The sequence below is a fragment of the Silurus aristotelis genome, assembly GCF_946808225.1.
Source record: "Silurus aristotelis genome assembly, chromosome: 26".
Classification (NCBI taxonomy): Eukaryota; Metazoa; Chordata; class Actinopteri; order Siluriformes; family Siluridae; genus Silurus; species Silurus aristotelis.
Genome location: NC_139599.1, coordinates 8126675 through 8140889, shown reverse-complemented (window position 1 = coordinate 8140889; position 14215 = coordinate 8126675). Strand labels below are relative to the sequence as shown.

General features: G+C 36.1%; 1 protein-coding gene across 1 annotated transcript; it reads right to left on the bottom strand.

Annotated features, from left to right (window-relative positions):
• Positions 1–5629: 5629 nt before the first annotated feature.
• LOC310720491 (carbonic anhydrase 4-like) lies at positions 5630–14215 on the bottom strand. The gene is made up of 8 exons (XM_083531067.1): positions 14190–14215; positions 12105–12149; positions 11826–11990; positions 9645–9790; positions 9259–9351; positions 8178–8244; positions 6125–6294; positions 5630–5986 (listed from the first exon to the last, which is right to left on the bottom strand). The coding sequence occupies exons 2-8, from the start codon at positions 12127–12129 to the stop codon at positions 5807–5809; spliced, it is 846 nt and encodes a 281-aa protein (XP_083387193.1). The 5' UTR covers positions 12130–12149; positions 14190–14215; the 3' UTR covers positions 5630–5806.

Below are 14215 nucleotides of genomic sequence, written 5' to 3'. Positions count from 1 at the left end.
TTTATTTTTTGGGGATTTTTTTCATATCTAAGAAAAGAAATGATCATGAATAAATATGTTGCATTGAAGGTTTTAATTTAGCCTCTTTTATATTTATTTATATTATAATAGAAATTGTCAAACAGAAACGAGCGCTGCATTAATCTCCCATTAAGACCACCATTTGCCTCATGCAAATGAGTCAGAGAACACTTTTCCAAAGTGCCAGAAGCCATAGAATGTGAGCATTTGCCCATTTAAGTCAGTTACAACAAGGAACTGCAGTCAAGTCGAGACCCCAATGAGGACGACGAGCATGCAGATGAGCTTCCCTGAGACAATTTTTTTAATTGTTTGAGCAGAAATTCTTTGGTTATGCAAACTAATTGTTGCAGCAGCTGTCCAGGTGGCTGGTCTCAGACAATCTTGGAGGTGAAGATGCTGGATGTGGAGGTCCTGGGCTGGTGTGGTTACACGTGGTCTGCAGCTGTGTACTGCCAAATTCTCTGAAACACCTTTGGAGTCGGCTTATGGTAGAGAGATGAATATTTAATTCACGAGCAACAGCTCTGGTGAACATTCCTGCAGTCAGCATGCCAATCGCACGCTCCCTTAAAACGTTCAACATCTGTGGCATTGTGCTGTGTGATAAAACTGCACATTTAAGAGTGGCCTTTTATTGTGGCCAACCTAAAGCAACACCTGTGCAATATATATATATATATATATATATATATATATATATATATATATATATATATATATATATATATATATATATATATACTGTACATATACACACATATGTATATGTGTGTGTGTGGATGTGTATATATATATATACACAGTGAATATTGTGAATATTGATGCATGTGAATATGTGCATACTTAAATCTTTCTTAAAATGTTGTTATTTGGGATAATGAAATAATATAACTGAAGTAACTTTCTTTCGGCTTCTCCCATTAGGGGTCGCCACAGCGGATCATCCGCATGTTTGATTTGGCACATGTTTTTACACTGGATGCCCTTCCTAACGCAACCCTCCCTATTTATCCGGGTTTGGGACAGGCACTAAGAGTGGCTGGGGTTGGTTCCCTGATGGGGGATCGAACCCGGGCCGGTGAGAGTGCCGCATCCTAACCACTAGACCACCAGGGGACCTAAATAATATAACTGAATATATGATCTGAATTTTATCCTGACGAAAAAAATTAATGTTTACTAAATGTAGCTGTCTATAATATTACAAAGCAGCCCTGCTGAATTCTCAGTTTTCTGTCAGTCTGTCAAATATTTCAAGATGTGCCAGGCTTTACTCCTTTTACACACAAAAAAATAATAATAAATAATAGAACGATTGTTCACAGCTAATATTGTTCAACAATGTAGCTATATCCAAAAGTATCTAAAATAAATCAAAATAAAAAAAATCTAAATTAGCATTATACACATCACTGTGGTGAATGAAGAACAAAAAAAAACATTTTATAGACACATACTGCAATTCAAAACACTATATATAAACACTTTACCTTGTTTTTCAACCAGTACAAAGAAAAAGAAAGAGTCAGCTAATCCCAAAGACATTCTTTTTATTTGTCCAATGGGATTTGACTTGTACAGTGCAATTCTTTACAACATTTACTAAGTGACGATTTCCAGCCACTAGTACGGATAACTATATATATATTACAGTGGGTTTGTTTTTTTTTCTTTTTTTCCCCAAATCAACAGTGTTCCTTCATCATCATGCTATTTGAAAGAAAAGACCTAAATCGTTAGGCTTAGCAGAACCTCAGAAAATACTCACTTGCCAAGTGTTCGTACCATTATACGTGTTTAGTCGTTACTGATAAGTGACATGGTGCATTCCAAGAGAGAAGGAGCAGAACCCCCCCCCCCCCCCCCCCAAAAAAAAAAAAAAAACCAAATGAAAATAATTGCCACTAGTATTTCAAGGAACACAATAAAACAATATGTACAGCTAGGAACCATTTCTTATAGAAAAAAAAAAAAAAAAAAAAAAAGGTTAGCTTTTTTTTTCCCATTTGAGGGTTTATGTAATGTTAATCTGCACGTTCCAATTTATACATAAAATGAAACTGTACTCGGGTCTGAACAATTCACAGGTTTGGATATTCGCTCGAATCCTTCTTAACACCCCAAAATCATTCTCTCCCTGCGTTCAACACTGTTTTTAAAGTGTAAGGTTATAGGTAGTTTCAACAGAATTGTAATTCATGCCACAGGCAACAATGCAGAGGGCTTACAGACTGCAAACTCAAATTAATTTATTACATTAAATTGTTTTATATCAAATTGTGATTGAAATCTGGATTCCCCACACATGGCCAAGAGCAGGTTGAGAACAGTATTGCAACGAGAGGAAAAGTACAACATTGCTACAGCATCCTTTAGCATCCAGGCTGATGTTCGTCCATTAAAAAGCAGAAACAAGCGAGCACATGACCTGTCGCATGGATCGTGTTCATTTGTCTCCCTCTTTAGTAGAGAAGCTCATTCACGCATTTATAACTGGCCTCGTATGGCAACATCCAGCAACATCTCTTCAGTAACTTCCCTCCGAAATACACCAAAAAAAAAAAAAAGACAAACACTACATTCAAGTACAGACCACAGAGTAAACAAACCGCATCTTTTCTCCCTTTCACCCTTGGTCTTGGATTTCCCTCAGATTTACAACAGCTTAGAGTGCACATATATGCACGATAATGATCCAAAATAAGATTTTCTTTTAAATACTGTAGCAGCAGCATCATCATTTAAACGGCGAGCCTCTGTGTTAAGCACAAAAACTTTGGAGAAACTGGTTTCAAGGGCAGACGGCAGATTGTCCTCTAATGTACGTTTATATTTGTGGATGTATTTGTTATCGAGTTCAAGAGGATTCAGCTCACACCAACCCTTGAATCCTCACTAACCAGCATGGGTGTCGCATCTCTGCCAAAAACAGCAGGCGACTCTCATGGCACCTACGTGAGGGGGGCCTGGGAAGCCCATGGGGTGGGAAACTGATTAGCGTGCTCAGCTCGAGGCTGTGGCGCACACTGCGTGTGTGTTTCTGTTTTTCTAATAGAAACTATTATTTTGTTAACCTAGAAAACTAACCAAAACCAGAACTACACACTGAGATTTTCCACTAGTTTTCTAAGCTTCTGACTGAAAAAAAACTGTGGAAATGTGGAACACCATTCTGAGGCATACAGATATAAAAAATGCTCCGCTTTCACCTGTAGCAATGCAAAAAAAAAAAAAAAAGTGTTAGCACTGTATTCTGATTTTTGTAATAATAATATTTCCTGATTGTGAAAATACACCCTATTCACTTTATATTGCAAACAGATCTGTAGTCATGTTTAAAAGCACAGTTGAGGATATACAAAGAATGCACTACATTATTTTAGAGAGCACGCTGGAGGGAACAGAGGGAAAAACATATTTACAGACACAGAGCCGTGTACTTTAATAACCTCTGGGGGGAAAAGCACTTTGCATTTTAATTTCTCTCTCATGTTAAATTATATTTTTAATAATGCAAATTGAATAAGCTATAAGGAAATTAACAGACAATGCAATTTCCACCTGTCTGAGTCTCTTCCCTCAGCTACTGTTTACCTAAGAATAACTGTCCCTTAAAGCTCTATCTGTTCGGCTCATTGCACTTTCATAATTTTTCCTATATTTAAGCTTCAAAACCTTTTAGACAAGCACATTTCAGACTACTAATTCCCATAATTCCATAAGCATATATTGTATTGTAGAGGTTTTGGTGCAATAGGATACTAGGATTGTCCCACTACTTACTGTGGTGCCTTTAGTAGACCAATACTTTCACACTGATTCCAAAATGACACCACTCCTTACTATCAAATATTATAAAGTGCACAGAGACTAAATGAGACTAATAGAGATACATTTCTAAATGATTGCATGAGAAAAATGAACAAAAACTTTCATAAAAGGAAATCCCATGCCATTCCCCATAATCAGCACATAGACAAAACTCGGGTGGGGCCTCGTATGTGCTAATCAGTCCAGATTCATGGAAATCCTGTTAGATGTTATAACAGAGAAATCAGCTGTGCATACTGTGTGTATTCAGCCTAACCTGTTTCTTAATCTGTTGGTTCAACTGAAACGTTGCTGTAAGGGGGAAATGCTGTTTTGAGCTTTTGCAAAACAAATTTCTCTAATCTTTTTGTTTATATTACATTAATCACAGTACATTCAACACACCCAGTATCGAATGTCATTACTGTCATTCTCTCAACTGCTTCCTGGGTCTGGAATCTTTAATTAACTCTCAAATTTCATATTTTAGAACAAATTTAATAACTCTCAATTTATCACAAGTGTGGTTTTTATGAGCAGTATTGTTTTTACCGTCTAGAACAAATGCAGTCAACAATAAATTAACTAATAAAATCCAATAAAGTCCAAAGTTGGTTGTCTCACAGCTCCTGCTCTTTTGTTCTTGTGAAACATAATAAGGAAAGATCTCCCAGTGCCATATGTATAGTGTTCATTCTTGAACATTATTTAAAATTTTATTTTTATTTTATTTTACAAAACATTTTATTTTACAAAATGCTTATTTGTATTAAAGTTACAAAAATCTTTAGATTAAAAAATATATAATGGTTTTAAACTATGCTTTAAGGTTTCAATGTTACACTGAAACATTCTCTAGCATAGAGTATCACTACACAATGTTTCTGTGTGTAGGATTCCTCTCTACTACAGCTTGTAGTATTTATAAGTGTCTGTTGAAGATGGTTTGAAAGGTTAATTGACGTTGTGATCCTGTGGCAGCTGTCACGCAGCGGCATACAAATCACAGCTCAGGAGAATGTTTAGCGCAGTTTTACTGACATCTACAGGCAAGTTACTGCGTTTACAGGCTTTAGAATTCAACCTAACTCATGAGCTAATCATTCAAAATAACCCTGGCCGAGACTGATGTGTTAGAACAAAAAAAAAAAACTAATAAGTAGTCGGTGTACAAATAATAGCAATATAAAAGAAATCAACATAAACAACTGCACATAAATTAGTGTGCTGCCCAGTAAACAACTGTAGCTACGTAATCAAGCATGAGCGAATTAGTTATTTAAGTGCATTAACAACACAAAAAGCCTTTTGATTTTGCACTTCATTTTGGTTTAATAATTGTTTCCACATATACACTTACACAAATTATAACCAATTATAAGGAAACTTAGTGCTGATCTGTCAACGCCTAGTTCCACTATTGTCTGCCCATGTGACCTGTAATTCTCAGAACCTCAAACTTATTAAAAAGCTGCAAAACTGCAGTCTGCGATGGAATGAACATGTTTTCTCAAGACTTTTCAGGTTTTGCTTTTAAACTCAACCAAATCACTGAAGAACTGCACACTTCTTTATAGAAATCAAATCTAAATCTTGTTGAAGCGCTTGTAAATGTACGCTCCAATGTTGATGTATGTTTATTCATATGGAAGTATTGGAATAATTATATATAAATACAATTTTAGATAAATATAATTAGAATATAATGTACCAATTAATAATAATAATATGTGTATAACAAAAATTAACAAAAAGCTTCAAACCTAAGCCTTCTCAGCAAAAAAAAGAAAAAAAAGAAGCAAAGATTAATTACAGGAACAGAATTAATTGTACACAAAGACAGAAAACACAAACCAACTGTTTTCATAAGAAGTCATAAGAACAAACACATTAAAACATATTCTAATATTTTGACATTTAGGCTAATTTGTTTTAATGAAATGAGAACTCCTTTGTGTGGTAATGTCTGGCTCTAGTAGAGCTGGTAAGAGCTCAGAGCTGTACTCACACACAGCCAGACAAGAGTAAAGTTGATCACAGCAACAGTTGTACCAGAGCGATACACTGACCGCCCTTTACGAGGCTGCACTGGTCTGAAATTGTCCACCATGGGGTTGTCGTCTTCAAATTTCAGGCTGGAGAAGACTGCAAGCTGAACAAGAACACAGAAATAGAAAAATGCATACAGATATTTCCCAACCTCACCCAATGCCTTCAGACACACCATCACTCCTACAAGCATTGAGGTCTACTTTTTAAAATGTGTTGTTATGTCAAAAACCAGTGTCACCTGATCTTTGCTGAGTGGAATAGGCTGCATAAATACAGTCCAGATCACTGACTCAGAGCAGCCTGGTGTGGTCTGAGAGCCTTCATAACGATAGTAGTCCTTCAGCTTACTCGTATTGGATTCGTACAGGATCAGGCTATTCAGGGAGATGTGTATGTCCGTCTGGCTTTCTACACAATGAAAAAAATAAATAAATAAATTTACTTGCACATTAAGTTACATTTTATCCAATTCAAGTTTCAATCTTTTCATCCAATTCAATCAAATCAAATGATCTTCTGACCAGAACCACTGTACATGAAATTATCCAATTAACCAATCATGTGGCAGCAGTACATAGCATAAATTATATAAAAATTCTAATCTCACTGACTCTTACAGTGGCATGCTTGTTTTCCAACCACCTGGTCTTTTTTCCATCTTTATTTTCACTATACCCTCAGATTCCTATTTCAAGTTATGCTTTTCTGAGATGCTTTATGCTTTTCTGCCTACTATGACTGTAAAGACTGTGTGCTTTAGCTCTATTTTGAATCTATTCTCTTCTGGTAAGGTAGGATTCTGACTTTTGTATATCTACTTAATTCAGTTGATTCTAGAGGTTTACCTCACTCACCAAGAGAAACAGGTAGAGGTGATAGTACGGGTTTATTGTTGCCACGGAAATGTGTGTTTAACACCTCTTGCTTTGTCTCATCTAACCAACCAATGAGTTCAACCTCCCATCGGACAAACTTCAGTCATCCTGCCTTCTGACTCCTCTGAATAGCTTCTCCTTGAGTGGATCTCGGTACGCTTGGCAGAGGAGATATCGTCCTGGGTGAGTGCTCATTAACTAAAACTCAACCCCAGCAAAACCGAACTGCTGGTCATCCCAGGTGATTCACACAAGCACCTTGGGGCAGTTATGGACAATCAACTGTCCTTTTCCTCACATGTTGCTAATGTCGCTCGTTCTTGTCTGTTCCTTCTCTACAACATCCGAAAGATTCGACCATATCTGTCCACACAGGCTGCTCAGGTGCTTGTTCAGTCTCTTGTCATTTCGAGACTGGACTACTGTAACTCTGTGCTGGCACGTCCACCTCTGAACGCAATTCGTCCGCTGCAAATTATCCAAAACACAGCTGTGCGACTTGTGTTTAACCTGCCCAATTTCTTTCACACCACCCCACTGCTGCACTCCCTCCACTGGCTTCCAGTAGCTGCAGGCATCAGGATTCAAAACACTGATGCTTGCCTATGAAGCCAAAAATTGACCAGCACCTTCTTACCCCAGAGACCTTTTAATTCACTGCACCATGCTGCCTGAGATCCTCCAGCACCTTCTCTCAGAGGAAGAGGTAAGTATACTTCAAGGCTCTTCTCTGTTCTGACACCAAGGTTGTGAAATAAATTACCCCTAAATGTCCCTGGCTATCTTCAAGTGACAAGTGAAGACCTACTCTTCCTGAAACACTTAAAATAACACTTTCCAGGTTTGCTTTGTTTATAAAAAAAAAAATCCTCTCAACACAGTTGTAGGCTGATTTATCTTAAGTTTGTAATCTAGCGTACCAGTTTAGCTCTATTCATTACTAAAGACTCAAAGCAATTTTTTACGTCGCTCTGGACAAGGGCGTCCGCTAAATGCCACAAATGTAAAGAGTGATTATTTAAATTACTGCAGCCTTCCTTTCAGCTTAAACCACTCTGTCCATTCTTCTCTGATCTCTCTCAGAAATAAGTCATTTCTAACCCCAGAACTGTCATTGCATGGTGCAGCAGTCACATGATCGGCTGATTGAATGAATGCAGGAATAAACAGGAGTACAATATACCCACTGGTTGGTGTATATGTGCTCACGGTCATATATCATTTTGACAATGACTTTTTTGTTAGGTAATCAATTTGTAGATATTAAAGCTACCTCACACTCTTGGCATGATGCCTGACCAGATAAAATAGCTATATCATATTATTATAATTATGCTATTATTTACAACAAAGAAAGTGCAAATTGGCAGCTATACTGTAAGTTTGAAAAAGCATGTCATATCGAAAAGTGCCTACCTGCATCTTGCACCTGAGCCAGAGCTTCAATGAAAGCACGATAGTCCTTGTTTTCATTTTTTGACTCCTGCCACAAAAAATTTCCAATAATGAACATTCATGAATATGAAAACAAAAAGGGAAATATAGATGAGTGGCTATGACATGGGGGCATTTAGGCCTAAATGTCCAATTAAGCCAGGCCACTAAATGAATTTTGCCATCTCAGAACAGCTCACACTGAACCATGCAATATGTTGATGCAGGAGATATGTCACAGTGTATGATACCTCATGATGCAAGTGCTCACACTGCAAGAGTTAGATGATTGTGATTAGGGCTGAAACGATTCCTTGAGTAACTCAAGTAATTTGAATACAGAAAAGCATCAAGCCAAATTATTTGCTTTGTTTAGACCATTTAACAAAACATGGAGCACTGTGTTTCACCACCGACCATTATTACTGATGCACCGGCCACTAAACTCTGGAGCGCTCTGGACAGGTGAAGATAATGAAAAAACGGAGGAACAGGAAGAAAAAAATCGAGGGGCGAGGAGAAGATTCAGGCCAAAGAAAATTACAAAGTTTTGGATAATTTCAAACTAAAACATAAAGAAAACCCCATACATTTATTTATGATTTTTTTTTTATTAATATATTTGTATTTGCATTTTGATGTAATATGGAAATTAAATGCACTAAATATATTTAGTTTTCACAGATATTCTTTTAGCAACAATTTTATTGAGTATGAAAATGATGGAAATAATCATCTACAATCATCACAGTCACCAGACCTCAACAAAGCTGAACAGCTATGATATATTTTGGAGCATCATCCTAGATCACATGGTCTATCAAACCGTCATTAAAACACAGATTGAGGGAACATCTTCACAAAAAAAAAAACGGTTCCTATTCCTTCAGTACAGTTTAAGAGGTTTGTAGAATGGGAGCACTGGATATTAATAAAACACTTTGTGTTGTTTATTCCATTGTCACCCATGTGTACTATGGTTCAACTGATGACTATAAAGACATTAGAAATAAATCATTCCAGTAAACTGACTTAAAATTACAGTAGACAGTAAAAAGCAAACCTCGAAGAAGAATCCCAAACTTGCTTGCCCAGTTGGGTCACTCAGTGCATCTTCCACAGAAATGTATGTGTCCTTTATATGTAAAATGTGCAACTTAAAGGGAGAAAGAGAGAGAGAGAGACAGAAAGAGAGATAGATAGATAAATAAGAATTATAATTATACTAGCATATGCCTATATTGGTGTTATTGTGTATGTTCACCAATAAAGCAAATGTGAGTGACACCAGATATAATGACAAATTTCAGATATATTATCGTAGATCATCCTTCAACTATCAAACCTGAAGTGAAAATACACAGTATATGTGGTTTTCCTCTTACTCAATAAACCTTTATTTGTTTTTAAAACATTGATAATCATTGGGCTACTGAGAATCATCTGTACCTCCATGGGATATTGCTCTCCATCAATGGTGTGTTCGGACCCAGGACTGCCACTGTTGCCCCAGTGGAACTGCAGTTGGACAGCATTATAGGTGTGTGAGAGATTTCCCCCAGACACACTGGCCCCATGAGGTATGTCCATCGAAACTGACAGGGGAGAAATAAAGGTTTTAAAACCAGACATGCATTTTCTGTCTAGGAACTGCTGTCTATGAAATGTGCTAAAAGAAGCCTTATGCAAACATTTTCTAAACAGTTGTGACAGTAAAAAGATGACAGAAAGAAAACTGGAAAAACTATACAGGAATAAAATCAGGCTTTTTTTATGTGAGACATCCATGATTGCTCATGTAGCACTGAGAGATGATAGGATAAAAGAAAAGATCAACAGATTTTGAACTACAAAATATACATATACCTTATTTTTTATTAAATTATGCTGCATATTCATAAGTTTATTTCAACATGAAAGAGACTAGACAAGCCTGGTCTCTCACTTTTGAGAAAAAATGCCTTGTTGTCCATAAGCTTGCTGGTTTACAAGGAGTTTTGTTGTTCTGTATGCTCCAGAAGACACAGCACCCATACTGAACTTTAAAAATACACAATTATAGACTGCTAGGCAAATGTACAGTATGTGTCCTGAAAGGGTGCAATGTAACAAAACCCCTGCAGGCAATTTGCTCACAGAACTGATGAAGGACTGCTGATTAAATGCACTGTTTCTCTGGAAAACTTCTAAATACTCGGCTACCTCAATTACGCTATATTTATATAAGTTTGTCGACTATGAAATTCGTCTGTGCTTTTTAAACATCCTGTTCTTCATTTAGCCCCTATTTGCTCTTTTAATACCCTACATTCTTCTACATTCAACAAGGGCGTTAGTAAAGTCCGGTATTGCTGTAGGGTGAGGGGACCTAGGTTGCAGCAATCCTTACAATTTATCCCAAATCTGTTTGAGGTTCAATATAGTAAGCCACTTAAAATTAGATGTCATCAAAAACTATCAATCCGCATCGATAATTGATTGCTGAAATTATCAGCTATCGGGAAAAATCCATATCGATAGTTTTTCTTGCTTCCGGTCCGCTGTCATTACGAAATTCACTGAATCACTGACACCACATGCGGTTTGTTTTTTGCACGTGAGACAACACGCTGCACGGAGAGCGCTATATTTTATTTATTATTTTTCATTTCATTATTCATTGATTCATTAATTTATTCATATTTATTTCATTTAGTACATTTTCAGGATTCAGCACCTTTTTTTATGCTTGTAATAATGTTCTGTACTATTTGACATGGAGTGTTTTTTTTGGGGGGTTTTTTTGGCCAGCATCTATTTTGAAAACTATCGGCTAATTAATCGGTTATCTGCAAATACAATCCAACCTAGCTATCGGTATCAGTAAAATCGGTCAAACTCTTCTCAAAATGTTCTACTCCTATCCAGGTAAACAATATCTTAATAGAGCCGGCTTTGTGCACAGGGGCATTGTCATGCAGGAACAGGTTTGGTTCTCCTACATTAAGTGAAGGAAAAACTTATTCCAAAAACTTTTTATACAAGTGTGTGCCTTCAGTTTAGGGTAAAACCACATATGGCTGAAAAAAAAATCCAAAGTCATATTACTTTTGTGCATATAGTGTACCACTTGAAATGGAGATACTAAAGATCTTAGAAAAAAAAACAAAAACATGCAGATGTACAGAAGACGTGACACGGCCCACTCGGATTCCCTTTCAGGTGTTCCAACACACCTCTCAATCACAATCACTGGCTTTCTATATGGTCACTATTTCCACTTTAATCACTCTAAAGCAACGGTCCCCAACCTTTTTTGCGCCACGGACCGGATTAATGTCGGACAATATTTTCACGGACCGGCCTTTAAGGTGTGGCGGATAAATGCAACAAAATAAAACGATACGACCGGCATAAAAACTGGTATTTTCTAAATATAGAAAATATCTTGACATGCCTCAAGAGTGAGTCATAAACATATGTGGCGAAAAGAATCAGGTAATTTTCCTAAATAAATCATCGTTCAGTTTCAGATAATAAATAAAACAGAAATAATGTAAGTTATGTATTCTTTCTGTACGGCCCGGTACCAATTGGGGTTGGGGACCACTGCTCTAAAGTACATGAAGTATACAGAATGTCCAGGATTACCGGTTTGCCCGTTATTCTCCAGACTGCTGGTAAAGCTCTTGTCGTAACCATTGAATTTTAATTTAGTGAGACTTCTTGACTGCGTTGTTTTCTTGGACACTATGTTGATTGGAGATTGTCTGTTACCACCACATGTTTCATTCACCTCGTTCCATTCTACTGGACCTGCACACAACAGAGATTTTACAGGATTAGATGCACCTTTTATTTTGTATGACTTTTGTATGTATGTATTTGTATGTGAGAGGGTTAAAAAAACTATTATATGTGTATTATTACCTATGCACGGTTGATCACAAGACATCTGGGACTGATAACACCAATCTGCATAAACAAAATGTCAGTATCAACAGGCAGATTTTGATTTGATAACATATTTCAATTGTTACAACAATAATTAAGAATTTCATATTTAAGTTGCCATTGGTTTTACACTGTGTAGATTATTTTGAAAATATTTCAAAAAAAGGGCTGCTAAACTTCTAAAACCCACCACAGGTCACGTTTTAAATTCTGCACATAAATCCATGTATTCATGATTTAGCCAGGTGTCTTACTTACATTTAGAAAATCAAATGTTTATATATGTGCACATCATTAGATATAAAAAGTGCACAGGTGGTACAATAGTATATTTAAGAGAGCAATGGCCCTCACTAGTTCAGGTCATTTGTGAGATAGCACGATAATTTAGGGCAAGTCAGAGATACTATGTAAAAACATACCATTTTTCACACAAGTGCGACACTTTTACCCGATATTGAACCCTCTTTTTTTTCAGCTTAAATATACAGACATGCATAAAACTCTTTTGTCTTTCAATGCTTGCTGAGCTCTAATAAACCTTCTCAGTCATATGTTTACAAAACTGACTGTGTGCCTATAGTGGCAATACAAGATTTTTTCAATGGCACTTGAAAGATATACTCTTTTGTGTACATAAAGGGCACTCATGTGGAACGGAAGGGCACAAAAGTGATCCCTACCCAACGTACATTAAACAAACTCCGAATTCAAGTATAAACAAGCAGTATGATTTTGATGGCCTATAAAAATCTATTCAAATGTTGTCCGAGAGTCAATTAGCGCTTTCTAATTTCTTTCAACCGAAGTGATCGTCAAACATTCATTTGGTGTTTACATTAAAATATAATATTTGAAACTAGAAAAAAGGATCAATATCAATTCTTTGAATTCCCTGTTTGTAATGTGCCTCTGAAAAACCCTTTTCACACAAATGGCTCAAACTAATGTTGTGTTGTTTGCAGACAGGTCTGAGAAGCAATTTACCATGCTGTATGTTTTTAGCTTTTTTTTTGTATATATCTGACACTCAGGTGTGCGAATGAGGCAGGGGCACAGAAGGCAGAATCTGCTGCACTATTATGTATTAGAGAAGGCAATCGGTTGTCAAGATAAATAAGTATTAATCTTCTCAATGAAAACACAGCGGGTATGTAATTAATAATGGTAATTAAAAACTACCACTACTATTATATTACTACTACTACTAATAATAATAATAATAATACAGGGATGCTTACACATTTGTAGTGCCTTGTTATTTAATTTTGACTTTATAAAAAGTAATCCATAGTAATATTATTTTGTAGGGATTTATTGTAGGATTTTAAGATAACAGTCACATAAAAAAAAAAGCAGAAATTTATATTTTCTGCCAAAAACATTGATCTCTTAAATCTGTAGCCAAAAGAGTCGACTCTTATTAGTGAGCTGAGTCAAATGATCCGACTCAATGCTCCGTAACCGGCTGCTATATTTTAATTAAAACTGAGTGAAAAATTTAAAAAATCATACATAGTCCTATATTTAACTAGGTGAAAATAATATTGTATTAATTTTAAATAAGTGAAAAATAAGCTTTAGTCCTAATTTTAACTAAGTAAAATAAATTATATTTAGTCCTAATTTTAACTAGGTGAAAAATTCTATTGTCTTCATTTTAAATAAGTGAAAAATAAGCTTTAGTCCTAATTTTAAATGAAACATAATATTTAATCCAAAACTAAGGGAAAATACTTTTTAGTCCTAAAAGAGTAAGTATATTCTGGTATTAACTCTGGTGCTTGAACCCGAGCCTGAGGTAAATTAGCATTTCTAGGCTACATTAGCGTTAGCCAAATACATTAACGAAAAATGACTCGGTTTAGTGAAAAAAGTGAACAAACCCCCTCAGTGACATATCTATAATATTTAACTCCACAATTAAAAGTCAATTTTATTGTGCTACGGTGTAGTTTTGAATATTTAGAATTAGCCAACACTCGGTGAATGGGTGAACTAATGGAGCTAGTCAAGAACAAAATGCAGATGGACTAGATTGCACATTTTCCATTCACTCACCCTCAGAAACGCAGGACTTTACCACT

Excerpts from the sequence above, each read along its gene's own strand:
- LOC310720491 (XM_083531067.1), bottom strand. The coding sequence starts at position 12,129 with ATGTCTTGTGATCAACCGTGCATAG. Across the intron at positions 9,791-11,825 it reads GGAGAATAACGGGCAAACCG|TTTCGATGGACATACCTCAT; the intron begins GTAATCCTGGAC and ends CTCCCCTGTCAG. Across the intron at positions 9,352-9,644 it reads GAGAGCAATATCCCATGGAG|TTGCACATTTTACATATAAA; the intron begins GTACAGATGATT and ends TCTCCCTTTAAG.